At 41.1% G+C, this 16,090-nt stretch overlaps 1 protein-coding gene across 6 annotated transcripts in view; it reads left to right on the top strand.

Moving 5' to 3' along the window:
- The window catches only part of KDM4C (lysine demethylase 4C), a 410,124-nt gene that overhangs the window by 28,683 nt on the left and 365,351 nt on the right, over window positions 1–16,090 (top strand). For 5 of the 6 annotated variants that reach the window (XM_036854785.1, XM_036854786.1, XM_036854788.1 and 2 more), the window contains exon 2: window positions 11,401–11,561. The exons of the other annotated variant lie outside the window; for it this stretch is intronic. In XM_036854785.1, the coding sequence (XP_036710680.1) occupies window positions 11,418–11,561 (144 nt within the window). In that variant the 5' untranslated portion in view covers window positions 11,401–11,417. The remainder of the gene's footprint in view (window positions 1–11,400; window positions 11,562–16,090) is intronic. 6 annotated transcript variants of the gene reach the window in all.

Genomic DNA, 16,090 nt, shown 5'->3' with positions numbered 1-16,090 from the left:
TGGCTCACGGGCCTAGTTGCTCCGCGGCATGTGGGATCTTCCCAGACCAGGGCTTGAACCCGTGTCCCCTGCATTGGCAGGCAGATTCTCAACCACTGCGCCACCAGGGAAGCCCTATTTTTTTTTTTTAATATTTATTTATTTTGACTGTGCCTGTCTTAGTTGCAGCACACAGGATCCTCACCACGGCATGCGGACTTCTTAGTTGCAGCATGCATGCGGGATCTAGTTCCCCCACCAGGGATCGAACCCGGGCCCCTTGCATTGGGAGTGCCAAGTCTTACCCACTGGACCACCAGGGAAGTCTCTGGTCATTGTATTGATAGTGATGAATGGAAACTTCATCCCAAGGGAAAAGGATAATAGGATTTCTAACAATTAGGTGGTTATTATGTTGCACAAGCTATAACTGAATGGAAGTTTGCCTCCCCCCCCACCCATCCATTTTCTAATAATTGCCTACTTAGTGGAATCCGATTGGTGATAAAGGAACTCTGATACTCAGCCATTGAACATTGTAAGTTGAAAGTTTAACAGGGCAGACAGAAAAAAAAAGTCTGAGTATTGAATCCAAAAAGTTCAGTGTTCTAATTTATGCCTTTTATTATTTATTTATTTAGGCTGTGCTGGGTCTTAGTTGCAGCACGTGGGATCTTCAGTTGTGGCATGCAGACTCTTAGTTGCGGCATGCATGTGGGATCTAGTTCCCCGACCAGGGATTGAACCCAGGCCCCCTGCATTGGGAGAGCGGTGGCCCACTGGACCACCAGGGAAGTCCCTAATTTATGCCTTTTATTTTATTTTATTTTTTAAAATTATTTTTTAGATATTTATTTATTTTATTTTTGCCTGTGTTGGGTCTTTGTTGCTGTGCCTGGGCTTTTCTCTCATTGCGGCGAGCGGGGGCTACTCTTTGTTGCGGTGTGCAAGCTTCTCATTGCAGTGGCTTTTCTTGTTGTGGAGCATGGGCTTTAGGCATGCATGCTTCAGTAGTTGCGGCACACGGGCTCAGTAGTTGTGGTGCACGGGCTTAGCTGCTTTGCGGCATGTGGGATCTTCCCGGGCCAGGGCTCAAACCCGTGTCCCCTGCATTGGCAGGCAGATTCTCAACCACTGTGCCACCAGGGAAGCCCTTTATGCCTTTTAAATGAGGAATTTTCAAGGCATTTTCTGGTTTATAACAGAGCAGAGTATTGATATGTATATACATATAAACATATAAAAGACCCTTTTTGTTCCAGTTTTGCTATTTCTCTTTTAATCTTATTTTTTTCTCCTTTGCTCCATCATTCTACTGCTTTTCTATGTAACTATCTGGTGATGCATATAGTTTTAATTCATATCTATCATGTATTTTTAATGCTGTAACAGTCCCTTGTTCCCACCCCTCCCACCTCCCCCTCCCCCATTGGCTTTCGGAATATAGACTATCCCACATTCAGTGTTTAACATGTTGCTTTCTTGTGGTGGTGTTTAGTTTGTTCCACTAGCCCCTGTATTTCCTGACCACTGTTAGTTAGATTTAATGGCTTGGTTTAGATTCAGATTTACTTTTTTGGGTCAGTATGATTAATAGGTGATGTTATATATTTTCCATTGCTTCATGTCTACTTAGTCCACCGATTGTGAGGCTGATTCCTCCATTATAAAACTTCCTATTAACGTGTCAACTCTTGATTTTAACATCTATTGATGATGTTTCTGTATATTCTTTATTTTATTAGGGATTGTAAAAAAAAAAGGTAAATGGTGATCATAGAATTGTGTTATTTTTTCTACTTTTATTAGTTGGAATTTTTCTCTAAAGAACTTTCTACCATTAATTCTTTGCTTACCCTATGTACTGGCAGAAAAAATTTCCCTTCTTCCCTTCTAGATTCTTTGGTCTAATAATTAAATTGACATAGGCAGATTAATAGGAGAAAAACAATTTTGAAAAATACTAGATTTAATTTCATATGTACAGGAGCCCCAGGTATATGAGACCCAAGGGCAGGTTGGGCAGTTGAGGCTCATATGCCATCTTGAGCTAAGGAATGGGATAGGGGCCTGGGGCTTCAAAGGTGAGGAGGGTAATTCACTGGACAATAAGAAGAGCGGATGTTTGATAGTCGATGTTTGCCCTGTTGTACAGGTAGGTCTTTCAGATAAAAAGCTATCTCTGGTAATAGCTCTCTTTCTGACCCAGGCTCCCTATCTAAATTCTTCAGGTAGTTAAGGGATAGGTAAAAGTTTTTCTTGACTCTGCTGGGTCTTGATTGCCTTCAGCTCAAAAGAATCCACATGCCAAAGTGACATATTTTGAGGTCACAGATTCTCCTACTCACCTAAAATATCATTTGTTCAGGAAAGACAAGGGCTTGATTCCTTCCTTTTATTTTATTTTACTTTTTTATTATTTTACTTTTGGCTGCTTTGGGTCTTTGTTGCTGCGCGCAGGCTTTCTCTAGTTGCAGTGAGTGGGGGCTACACTTCGTTGTGGTGCGTGGGCTTCTCATTGCAGTGGCTTCTCTTGCTGCAGGGCATGGGCTCTAGGCATGTGGGCTTCAGTAGTTGTGGCATGTGGGCTTAGTAGTTGTGGCTCACGGGCTCTAGAGCACAGGCTCAGTAGTTGTGGCACACGGGCTTAGTTGCTCTGCGGCATGTGGAATCTTCCCAGACCAGGGCTTGAACCTGTGTCCCCTGCACTGGCAGGCGGATTCTTAACCATTGCACCACCAGGGACGTCCCCGTTCCTTTTATTTTAAATCTTTGGAGTATTATGTTGATGTATTCCAATGGTGATTGATCTTATTTTTTTTTTAAGGAGTATTATAGACTTACAGGTTTAAAAATATTTTAGTGTATTTATTTCACTACAGACTCATGGTTTCTTGCTTTATTTCGTTGATTATAGTCTATTATTATCAATTATTTTTATGCTCAGTTCCCCCAGATTTAGCCCGTGGAAGTCCCTTCAAGTTGGCTTTTCTGTCCTTTCGACATGTCCCCATTGTTCTTTTGAGTATTTCCTTACTTTCTAGCGCAAGATATTCCAGGCCCACCTTGTAGTTTTTCTTCCCCTGCCATGGAATCAGACTTTTATCCAAGAAGCCCTGGTTCCTTTTAGTGGAGAATGGTAGTATTTAGCAACAGAGATTTGAGGGATCATTGCTACTGGGGTGTTACTGCTCTCCAAGCCTCTCAGTGGGCAGAGCTAAGGAATTATCTGTACATATACATGTACATATACATATATGCACATAACACACACACACTGTGAGTTTATACCAGTACCTCTAAATTCCCTCCGTGCCGTAAGTTAACTCTAGTTTCCTCCCTCTTTTTATTTGTGAACTCCGTTCTCCGACAGTGAGAATCTTGGCTCCCATTACCAGTTAGTATGTATCCACGTTCTGATTGCTGCTGCTGTGTTTGCACGAATGTCCTTTTCATCCCAGTCAGGCTCTATCATGCTGCATGGGGCCACCATGGCTATCTTCTGCCTCCCAAAGTGTTCCTATGTCCTTTTGACCTGACTCCTGTTAGTTGTTATTTTTTAAACTTTTTATTTTGAAATAAATTCAGAATAACAGAAAACTTGCCAAAAGACAAAGTTATTCCCATACACTTCATCTAGATTTTCCAAATATTAGAGTTGTTCCATGCTCATCATTTTCTCACTCTCACTTTCTCTCTGTTACTCTGTGTGTGTGTATGTGTGTATACACATATTGTTTTCTGAACCGTATGAAAGTAACTTGTAATACCCCTCTACCTGTAAATACATCATCATATATTTCCTAAAAACAAGAATATTCTCTAACCACAGTGCAGTTATCAAGATCAAGAAATTAACCTTGACACAGTTCTATTATCTCATCTACCAATCTTACTCAAATTTCACCATTTGTCCCACAAATATTCTTTGTAGTAAAAGAGAAGAAGGGTGTGGAGAAAAGGGAACCCTCTTGCACTGTCGGTGGGAATGTAAATTGATACAGCCACTATGGAGAACAGTATGGAGGTTCCTTAAAAAACTAAAAATAGAATTACCATATGATCCAGCAATCCCACTACTGGGCATATACCCAGAGAAAACCATAATTCAAAAAGACACATGCACCCCAATGTTCATTGCAGCACTATTTACAATAGCCAGGTCATGGAAGCAGCCTAAATGCCCATCGACAGACGAATGGATAAAGAAAGTGTGGCACATATATACAATAGAATATTACTCAGCCGTAAAAAGGAACGAAATTGGGTCATTTGTTGAGACGTGGATGGATCCTAGAGACTGTCATACAGAGTGAAGTAAGTCAGAAAGAGAAAAACAAATATCGTATATTAACGCATGTATGTGGAACGTAGAAAAATGGTACAGATGAACCGAGCAGAAGTTGAGACACAGATGTAGAGAACAAACGTATGGACACCAAGGGGGGAAAGCGGCAGGGGGTGGGGGTGGGTGTGGGGGTGGGATGAATTGGGAGATAGGGATTGACATGTATACACTGATGTGTATAAAAGTGATGACTAATAAGGACCTGCAGTATAAAAAAATAAAAATAATAGATAACTAATAAGAACCTGCTGTATAAAAAAGTAAATAAAATTCAAAAATTCAAAAAAAAATACCATTAAGTCGCTTAAAAAAAAAAAAAAGAGAAGAGAAAAATTTTTTGTTTTTTGGTCCATGATCTGAGGATCACATACTACATTAATCTTTTAATCTGGAACTGTTTTTCATTCTTTGTCTTTGATGACCCTGACATTTTTGAAGAGTACAAACCACTTATTTTTAAGAGTGTCACTTAATTTAGCCTTTTCCTTGTGATTAGATTTAGGTTACATACATTTTTGGCAGGAATAGCCATATACGTGGTGGTGTGTCCTTCTCAGTACGTCATACCGAGAGCTTTTCTTTGCTGTCTTGCTTTCTAACTTAGGGCCCCAGGCCTGTGGGGTCCTCAGATGAGAGGAAAGAGCAGCCTTTAAAGCCAAATGCTCTTGTTGTGGTTCTGTACCTGGTTAGGGATGCTAATGGCCGATGTAGAGGCTTGCCACCTCCCTTTCCCACCCAAGTCTAGAACCAATTGAGAAAGATGAAGGAGTCAAATGGAAGGCCAGAGTATTATGAGCTATTGATAAAACTGGGGTTGGAGAATGTTGCCATCTCTACTTCTTTCCCTCCTGTCTGGCCTTTGATGCTGGTCTTTGTTGGTAGGGCTGCTGTAATAAATTACCACAAACTCATATGGCTCAAAACGAGAGAGATTTAGTCAGTCGCGGTTCTGAAGGCTAGAAGGCCAAAATCAAGGTGTCAGAAGGGCCATGCGTTCTCTAAAGGATCTGGGAAGAATCTGTTCTGTGATTTCTCTTGGCTGGTTGTGCTTGCTGACATCCCTTGGTTTGCAGCTGCATGGCTTCAATCCGCCTTCATCTTTACATGGGGTTCTTCCTTCTGGGTCTGTCTCCCCTCCCACCTTTGTAAAAAAAATTTTATTGGATTATAGTTGATTTATAATGTTGTGTTAGTTTCAGGTATACAGCAAAGTGATTTGGTTATACATATATTCATTCTTTTTCACATTCTTTTCTCATATAGGTTATTACAGAATATCGAATAGAGTTCCCTGTTCTGTGCAGTAGGTCTTTGTTGGTTATCTATCTTATATATAGTAGTATGTGTATGTTAATTCCAAGCTCCTGATTTATCCCTCCCCCCTGTGTTTCCCCTTTGGTAACCATAAGTTTGTTTTTGAGTCTCCTCCCCTTTTATAAGGAGACACCAAAGTCATGTTGGACTAGGGTCCAACCTAATCGAGTTTGACCTCTCTTAATTTGATTATATGTACAAAGACCCAGTTTCCAAATAAGGTCACATTCACAGGTATTGGGGGTTAGTTTTAGACATGTCTTTTGGGGGACACAATTCAACCCATAACAATGCCTCACCGAGGTTGCCTGCAAAGCAAACACTTACTTAGCTCCCTGTGAAACCAAGCTGGGTGAGCTGCAGTGGTGGAACTGAAAGGCCAGACTTCCAGCTGCCCCAGGTAGGGCCTAGGCCCTCCCTCCGGTGAACCTGGCTCACAGGGACTGGAGTAGAGCAGGGTAGTAGCACCTGCTCTGTCCAGGCCTTGGCTGCTCAATTTCTTTTTAAAATCTCACTGTAGGAAAGGAGAAGTTAAGTGAGGAGTGGAAAGGATGGCCTCCAGAGTTTGGGTAAGTCCTCACAAGGAGCCAGGGGGAGGCGGGAACAGAGTTCTCTTCGAACACTAGCCCAGCTGGTATTTGTCCCTCGGTTCCTTTTCTTTCTAGCCAAGTGCATTATCTGCTTAACTGGTGAGTGCTGTATCTCCCAGGGGGCTGTGCTTTATAGTAGATCCTCAAGTGTCCTCTTCAGTGTAGACCAGTTCTGTCGCAGGCATTGTCTAAGAAACTAATACTCCTATGGTGAGAGCCATCAGTTTTTGCTCTTCTCACAGAAATTGTTTAAACAACAGGACACAGGTCAGAAATACAGGTGTATATAAGGAAAGCAATATAAGCTATAGGTTGACATTTAGCAGGAAAGCCTCAGCCTTAGTTTCTTTTTTATTACCAAATAGAGATATATTATTAGAATAAGGAGAGTAGATGTTTTTCCTTCATGATAAGGTAAAATTTTTCAGGAAAGAGGCTTGGGTGAGTTGTTTAAGTATGAATTAGTGTTAGAGTTTTTGTTTTTGTTTCCACTTAATGAAAAAGATCTTTAGTTCATTAAAAAAGTTCTTAGGGTACTTACTATAAATATGATTATTTGGTTTGAGTGGTCTCGAAAACATTGAAGGCCAGCTCTGTAGAGGCAAAATAACAAAGTTATCATCACAGATATTGTTGTCACTCACTTTGGGGACTCAGTCTATAAAGAGGCGTAGCATTAAAAAAAAAAGTCTATTGCATCACCTTCAGTAGAAAATCATAGAGATGTTTCTTGCAAAATATGTTTTTCTCCAACTAGGAAACATTATTGCAAGAGCACTTTAAACCTTCTTTTCTGCTTGGCTCAGAGAAATAAAGGTAAAAGAGAGAGAAGCAGGGCTGGGAATTTGATCCTAGCAACATGATTAAGTTTAATAATGATAAAGGTGGATTAGGAAAAACTCAAGGAACTGAAAATTTATAAACTAACTTTTAAGGGTAAAGAAGGTATGTAGGCAACCCCAAAATGAAATGAAAATGGTTATAAATGTCCAAAAATGATCAGTATCACTAGTAATCAAAGAAATGAAACTTTGCACCAGACTTGTTTGCCTGTCATATTGGCAAAGATTTGGGTGGTGGGGTTAATATTAAATCTTAAGATACTTTGACGTTTTAAATTTTATCATGATTGTGTATTAACTTTATAGATTGAAAAGGTCTAAATATAAGCTATCTAGGTCTTTAGTAAATGTACCTGATTTGGAGGTAGAACTGGTTTTGTGTAATCAAGGGAGTAGTGACGTTAGGAAGAGGCAAAGTTTACTTCTCAGACGAGTTAGCAAGCTAGATCAAGGGTGAGGGTTTAATTCTGATTGTTATGTATTTGCTGCATATCTTAACAGTCTCATTGCTTGTTTTTCTTTTTTTTTTAAAATTATTTATTATTTATTTTTTGGCTGCGTTGGGTCTTCATTGCTGTGCGTGTGGGCTTTCTCTAGTTGCGGCGAGCGGGGGCTACTCTTCACTGTGCTGTGCGGGCTTCTCACTGTGGTGGCTTCTCTTGTTGTGGAGCACGGGCTCTAGGCACGCGGGCTTGAGTAGTTGTGGCTCGCAGGCTCTAGAGCACAGGTTCAGTAGTTGTGGCACATGAAATTAGTTGCTCTGAGGCATGTGGGGTCTTCCCTGACCTGGGCTCGAACCCGTGTCCCTTGCATTGGCAGGCGGATTCTTCACTACTGTGCCACCAGGGAAGCCCCTGCTTCAGTTTCTTATCAGAGCCATTGTTCTGTTTTTTAGACCAAAATCTTGACTCCTCTGTTTCTCACTCCTATCACAAAATTTTGTTCAGAAGAGATCTGCAATCTGACCACTTCTCACTGCTCACCCCGGGTCCAAGTCACCATTTTAGTTTGCCTGGATTTGTGTAAATTGCCTCCATGCTTCTAACCTTGTCCTTTTTTGATATAACAGCCAGAAGGATGAGTCAACTCACTTCTCTGCTTAACATTCTCCAGAACAGTTACCTTAGAAAGCAGTGTCATCTCCTTGGTGGGAAACACATGTTAGAACATGATGTACAAGAGGGGGAAGAAACTCAAGATTACTTCTATCTCATTTAGAGTAAAAGCCAAACCCCTTTTCTCCCCTCTCACCCCACGCCCCGTGTCCTCTCTTACCATTCTCTCCCTTGCTTACCACACTCACTTCTTGCTGTTCTTTGAAGAGCCCAAGAGGCTCCTTCCTGTTGGCTCAGCCTCAGATGCTCTTCTTCCAGATATCCCATGGTTTATTTCCTCCTTCAGGCCTCTGAAAGGCTTCCCTTGCCCACCCCGTGTGAAGCAGCTACCCCTCCTCTTGCACTCTGTGCCCCTACCCTGGTTTACTTCTTCATAGCACTTATTATTTATTGTCTGTTTCACTCCACTACTGTTAGGGTTTTGTTTCATTCCTTTCTGAATGTCCACCCACCAGTCGGGCACTCAGTACTTTGTTGTTGAATGACCAGCTGAATTTCCAAATTTTCTTTAGTGGCTTCTCAAGCCCTTTGCCTAGAGAAAGAGGCAGGCCGCCCTTGTTCTTCAGCCATGGGAAAGTAAGTCTGCCTTCCAAGTACCAGATGTTTCTAAGAGGTGCTCTGGGGACTTCTTCCCCTTTCTCACTGCTCAGATTTTTACATTCTATTACTCTTGTAATATTACTGGTCAAATGAATCTGTTTTCTAAGTAACTTTTCCATGTTTGGGGCCAATGCTTTCCTTTTTCCTGCATTTGGTATCATTTAATGTAAATACTTCAATGACATTTTGGCATTTATTCCTTCATTTAGTTAGCAAATAGTTATTGCAGCAGGTATTATGAGCCAGGCTGGGTACCAGATGGGACGCCAGGGCTTAAAGAGATGGAGGTCCTGCCTTTCCCTTGAGTAGCTTGGACTTCAGTGTTTGGTTGCAGGTGCCATTGGGACAGGCAGCTGATGTAAGAGAAATGCAGAGAGGGAGGTCAAGAAACACAGGGTGGCTCACCTAGGCCTGCTGCAGAGGGTTGGGAATCTCCATAGTGGACAGAAGTTTGAAAGGTGAGGAAACAGGTAAAGGCTGCTCCAACAGGAGAGAATAATTTGGGCAAAGGCCTAGAGAGCTGTACTTGTTTAGAGAAGCAAAAATCAATGAGTATTATTGGAGCATACAGTGTAATGCAGGCTGTGGTGGTGGGCGAGGCCATGATAGTTCTTGCAAGGGCCTGATCTGGATGCTTCTAGAGGGTTATGTGTATCCTGTATAGAGGTGAGACTTTTATCCTGCAGCCCATGGATTTGGGCATGTGCACCTGAAGGGAAGTGGCTGGTGAGTGCAAGGTTTTTAATTTGCATGCCCCCTTTCTGAGGCAGGGAGAATACAGAATATTTTCTGTTGTGTATTAATATATCTCCACACAGAGTATTTTCAAATTTATAAATTCCTGAAGGGTTGGCAGGGTTTAGTTTTGATGTACCTCATTTTCCTTGCATGCACTTTGTTTTTTTGTTTTTTGTTTTTGGCCGTGCTGCATGGCTTGTGAGATCTTAGTTCCCCAACCAGGGATCAAACCTGGGGCCCCAGAGTGAAAGCATCTAATCCTAACCACTCGACCACCAGGGAATTCCCTCCTCACATGCACTTTGTGAGATAGATGCTCATTTAAACCTTCAGTAAATGATGATCACATCATCTGTAGTCCTGATCTGTTTTAACTTCTTATTATCTCCTTGCATGTTTTCCCCTTTATCTACCCCATCCCTTCCCAACTTCTCTTTTTGTCAAGCAGATTAAATTTATTATAAAAAGATGAGACAAGGAAAGCTTTGTTCTGAGAGGATTTGCTGTCTGAGCTGTTGGATGCCAGGCAGTGTTGCTGCATCTGGAAGTGGGATGGGGCTGGACTCCTTCCTGAGGCACGCATGCCTGCCCATGCTCCTTATCACCTTGGCATTCCCTATGCCTGGCACACAGTAGGTGTTCAATAGATGTTTGTGGAGGGACTCATGCTGTTCATCGACAGCAGGATTAAGTTTGTGTTTTCGCGGCACTACTACTGCCTACTTGTCTACTTTGATCTCCTGTATAATCTTTTCTTTCTAAGCTCCAGACAAACTAACCTCCCCTCTCCATCCCTGCAAACTTCCAAATATTTTCACCACGTAAAGTGTTCTTTCTCTCATCTGGCAAACTTCTGCATCTTCTCATATGGCTTAACTCTGCCTCTTTCTGGGGAAGTCATTTCTGAGTAACTCAGGTGAAGTCAATAACTCCTTCCTGTGTATAGTTTTGTATTGAAGTTTGTTCGGCCTCTAAACAGTGAGCTTGGAAGACAACCTTACCCCTTTCTGTGTCTCCAGTACTTTAGCCTGGTGTCCGGTGGTTTTGCGGACACGATAGTTTGTAAGTTATTATAAGAAAGCATGTCACGACGAGTAGAAGCGCACCTGAGTAAGCCCTGTGCTGGGGATGTGGAATATTGTCCATTAACCTCTCAGCCAGCACCAGGCCTTTATACAGGTGCATGGATGAGAGTCTGTTTCAGAGCTGGTGCATAGGAACAACACCTTCTGTAAACTTGCAAAGTTAGAAAATTTATTCTTTTTTAAAAAAATTAATTAATTAATTAATTAATTTTTGGCTGCATTGGGTCTTCGTTGCTGCGTGCAGGCTTTCTCTAGTTGTGGCGAGCGGGGGCTGCTCTTCATTGCGGTGAACGAGCTTCTCATTGCAGTAGCTTCTCTTGTTGCAGAGGACGGGCTCTAGACACACGGGCTTCAGTAGCTGTGGCACGTGGGCTCAGTAGTTGTGGCGCACGGGCTTAGTTGCTCCTCGGCGTGTGGGAATCTTCCCGGACCAGGGATCGAACCTGTGTCCCCTGCATTGGCAGGCGGATTCTTAACCACTGTGCCACCAGGGAAGTCCCTAGAAAATTCATTCTTTCTAGTAAGGACTCTGAGGAGGAGAGCAATATAATTAGGTCAGTGATTTAATGCCAGGAATAGGAGCTTGGGAGGAGGAGTAACTAGAGGCAGTTTTTCTTTTCAGGAGTCTGGGGAGAGATGAGGGAGTCTCCCTAACAGGGTGGTAGAAGGGAATGGTTAAGTAACTAAAAGAGTTTTTGCTGGGGGAGCTTACCTGCTATTTGGGAGAAATGACCACTGACCTCACCACCCAATAACTCAGCACTGACGCCCGCATCATCTTCTCTGCAGAGACTGCCCCAGCCATCATGGAGGTGGCCGAGGTGGAAAGTCCGCTCAACCCCAGCTGTAAGATCATGACCTTCAGACCCTGCATGGAGGAATTCCGGGAGTTCAACAAATACCTCGCATACATGGAGTCTAAAGGAGCCCATCGAGCGGGTCTTGCAAAGGTGATTATCCTCAGATCTTTCAAGCCAGAAAATGATCACTTGGCCTTTCACTTATGCTTAGTCTTCTTGATTTCAAGAAGAACAAGAAACAAGAAACTTGTTTCTTCCAAAGGAAGACATTTGCAAAATCTTTGTTCTTGTTAATCCATTAATGCAGTTAATGCAGTGGGAAGCATTGATAGGCTTAAAGTAGAGGAGAGGAGGATATGGTGGCTGCTTGTTTGTTTATTTGTTATTTTTGTGACATTATTTTGATAAGATCACACTGGCTTCTACATGAAGAATGAATTTGAGGGGGAGGCAGAGCAGAAGCAGGGAGTCTTGTCAGGGGTAGTTGTGATGTGCTCAGGGACATAAGGGTGGTTCCTAAGGCGCTGAGGACTGCATTGCAGGGTTGCCCCCATAAGCCCAGAGTTAGAGCTTTGAAAGAGAGATTGCCTAGATTTGAATTTAACCTGAGATAGGTGTATCTTTCTATAATGGAAATCTATTTCAATTTAAAATTTTCCTCAAGAATAGATTTTATTGATACTTGCTTCGTTTTGTTATTGTTCTAAATGTTAAGTTTATAATCTGGGTTTCTGTAGACTTGTTGGCATCACCACATAAATTCCTGAGCCCCAGCAGAGCCTTCTCTACTGTGGCTCGTCACGGGTCCTCCTTGGAACCCCATCTCCGTGGAAGGTCCAGTAGCATTGAGAGCAGACAGTAGCCTCGGAGAGAACTTGCAGAACTGCAGGGGTTGGTGCTCAAGTCCTCCTCCTGCATCTGGACGCAGCTGCTTGTAACCTTGGACTATTCTGACATCTCTGCCTTGAAGTCTGTTCTTTGATATGTATGGTTCAAGTCACTCCTAGAAAAGGTTTAAAATTTGGGGATATTAAGTTGAGTGAATGTTGATTAGGGGTGGGTGAGAGAGAAAAGGAAGATAAAGGTTTATAGTGAATTTCTCAGATGAGCTATCCTTAATCTTTTCGTTAGGTTTGCTCTTAAAGATCTCATTTTTGGAACCTTAACATTTCCGGGTTGTCTTTGAGGAGGAAAAAAATCATGCTTAAGTTGAAGAGAATGATATTTCAGAATCATTTGACACACAGAATTTTGATCATAAACTTAAAATGAACCGGTTAGCAAGGTTTTGGGCTTTATTTGGGCAGAGGGGTGTTATGGTGACTGTCTGTCCTCTTCTCTGGGCTCTGAATGCAGCCCTTTGTCCTGTTGTTCTCCCTCTTTTGTTGCCTGAAAACATATATCTTACTGTGTTCCACTGGGATTAGTGAATGTTCTGTGGTCGGGGGCGCATTTAGTAACCTTAGAAGAGGAAGCAGCAACTAGCCTCACAAGGGAGCTGCAGGCCCACAGAGGACACCTGTGCTGCCTTGGGTGTTCTCTGACAGAATGACATTAATGAGAACTACAGGTAGTTTTCTGAATGTTAAACCAGACACACCTGAGTCCAGACTTTTTTTTTTAAGTGAGACTCATTGACAAAGCTGGAGTTATTCAATCTTGTGGTAATTTCCTCATTTATTCAATCTTGTGGTAATTTCCTCATTTATTCAATCTTGTGGTAATTTCCTTTTACTTATACTAGGAATACAATAAACTGTTTTATTCCTAGTCATTTTTGCCATCTTTTACATCAAGTCACATGGACCCAGTTTCACCTGATTTCCTTCTTTTTCTGGAAGTTACAGCAATAGCAAATGTATAAAACTACACCAAATCAAATCAAATTGTAAAGATAAAAACTGCATTAATGTTGCTAGTTTACTTTGAGGGCTAGCCCTGGGGAACAGAACCACCTATGAAATTCTTTGTTGATGCACCATTTAATGAATTGGTCTTAATTTATGATTTGAAGAAAGTGGTTGAGAAGTTCCAATAGTAGTGACTTTGGCCTCAGATTACAGTCTGTCTTGCTTGATAACATTTAAAAAAAATCAATTAATTAATTTATTTATATTTGGCTGTGTTGGGTCTTCGTTGCTGTGCACGGGCTTTCTCTGGTTGCCGTGAGCGGGGGCTGCTCTTCATTGTGGTGCGCGGGCGTCTCATTGCGGTGGCTTCTCTTGTTGCGGAGCATGAGCTTGAGGCACGTGGGCTCAGTAGTTGTGGCTTGCGGGCTCAGTAGTTGTGGCTCACGGGCTGTAGAGCGCAGGCTCAGTAGCTGTGGCGCAGGGGCTTAGTTGCTCCGCGGCATGTGGGATCTTCCTGGACTAGGGATCGAACCCGTGTCCCCTGCGTTGGCAGGTGGATTCTTAACCACTGCGCCATCAGGGTAGTCTGGTTGATAACATTTTTTAGATATATACTTTAGATTTAACTTTTTTTTTACAGAGTGAGAGGTTTGACACCCTGACTTTCTGTCTACAAAGTTGGTAGTCCAGTTGCGAAAGTGAAAAGTGACAGTGTCCTTAAATGTAAAACTTGTACTGTTTTTGTGGAGAAAGGTTATGATGAAGCATTATTATACGAGCAATGGCTAAATTCTTCGGCAGCAGTGTTCTGGACGTAGCCTGTTCTGGGCCTGAGGTTATGCATAATACAGAGCTTCACAAGTAGCCTGGAGGGTGCAGATAGCTATCTGCCCAAAGGTGAAGAAAGAGTGTAAGAAGCACTGCCCTTCCTCCTCCTGCTCCTTTCTCAGTTGGTAGATGGTAGTAATAGCAACATATTTCAGGATAAGTAGTGCAAATACAGATTTTAGCTGGACAATTTTTGCTGGTATAGGGCCCAGGCTGGGGTCGGGGAAATGGTAATATGAAATATATATATATATAAATATATATATATAAAGTCCTAAGTATGGTGTGCTTACGATTCCTATGTAAGAAAATCTGATGTGTTAAGATTTAAAATTATAGTTAAAAAATAAGATTTTTGTCATAGACCTGAACTTACAGATTTTTAAAGTTCTGTCTGAACATTTTAACTGAAGTAAATGAACACATGCACAAAATATTCACAAAGGTAATATTTAGAGTTTTGTAAATGTATTCCTTCTTTAACTTTAGAGAAGAAAATTTCGTTCAAAATTTTTTGGGGTGAACAACTGCCTTGTTTTTCACAACACAGGAAAATATTTAACTCTAAACATAATATTGATTTTGATTGTAGATATATTTCTAAACAGGAGCCTGAATAAATCTATGTTTTATATTTTGGAATACTCACATTTATTTCTGATGAAGAAAAAGTTAGTATTTATAACACTCTCAAATACTGCCCTCTCCCCTTTCAATATGTGATCAAGACAATGTAGTATGTTTATCCATATCCATTTGGTGCGATTGTCTGTATGCTTTTTAAAATACTGAGTATGTGTCTCATTTTAAGCTAACATACCTTGGAGAAAATAAAATGTATAATATTGCCATATTGCTGATGAAAATTAAATTAATTTTAGACTTGACTGCTCCCCCCACCTCTTTTTTGAATTAATAGAGTCGTTTATCAGCTGTATAACATTGGCCAAGTCACTCCTTCCCCGACTTCAGGTTTTCTCATCTGATGAAGCTTGACTTAAACCTTTCACAAAAGCCAGTTGCAGGTGCAGTGTAGATAAAATGTGAAAGACAAAACCTTAAAACTCTTAGAAAACAAAATAGAATGTATTCATGCCCTAGAGTAGGAAAATACATATATTTTAAACAGAAGATCAAGGCAAAAAATGAAGAAATTGGATTATATTAAAGTTAAGAACTTATGTTTATCAAAATATACAGTTTAGAAGGTTGAAGGGAAAGTTATACAGAGTAAGAGAAGATATTTGATATATGTACACACACATACATATAGATATTTGCAAATACACACGCACACACACACACACACATTCTTCTAAGAATAACCAGACTATATACAGAATCTCTATACATTAATAAGAAAAAGACTGACAGTGCAATAGTAAAATGAGCAAGAGGCTTGAATAAGCACTTTACAAAAGAGGATATCTGTAGGGTCAGTGAATATATGAAGAGATTTCTTTAGTTATCAGAAAATGCAAATAAAATCCACACCTGAGTACCATTACACACCTTCCAGAAAGACTAAAATTTAAACGATCAACAATGCAAAGTGATGATGAAGATGTGGAGCGACAGGAACTTTCACACATTGCTGGCAGGAGTATGAAATAGTACAACCACTTTGGCCAAAGTTTGGTAATAACGATTAAATTTGATCTGTACGTATCCTACGTCCCAGTAGTTTCACTGTTAGGAGGGTATGTGCGTGTGTGTATTTTAGAGAACCGTGTGCCCACATGCAGCAGAAGATGCATACAGCAATATTAATAGTGTTGTTTGCAGTTGCCAATAATTAGAAAAAAACAAGTGACCACCAAGTAGTCACCCTTACAAATAAATATTTATACGAAGGCATACTAAGTAGGAATGAAAGTCAATGAACTTCAGTTACCTAGGTCATCATATTTGAATCTCACAAAAATATTGAGTAAAATATAAAAGATAAAGAATGTATGTATATATGGATGCTTATGTTTCTGTACATTTAAAAAACTGTTG

Source organism: Balaenoptera musculus, chromosome 6 (assembly GCF_009873245.2).
Source record: "Balaenoptera musculus isolate JJ_BM4_2016_0621 chromosome 6, mBalMus1.pri.v3, whole genome shotgun sequence".
In the NCBI taxonomy this organism is placed as follows: Eukaryota; Metazoa; Chordata; class Mammalia; order Artiodactyla; family Balaenopteridae; genus Balaenoptera; species Balaenoptera musculus.
Note: the sequence above shows the minus strand (reverse complement) of the source record. Positions and strands in the feature narration are given on the sequence as shown.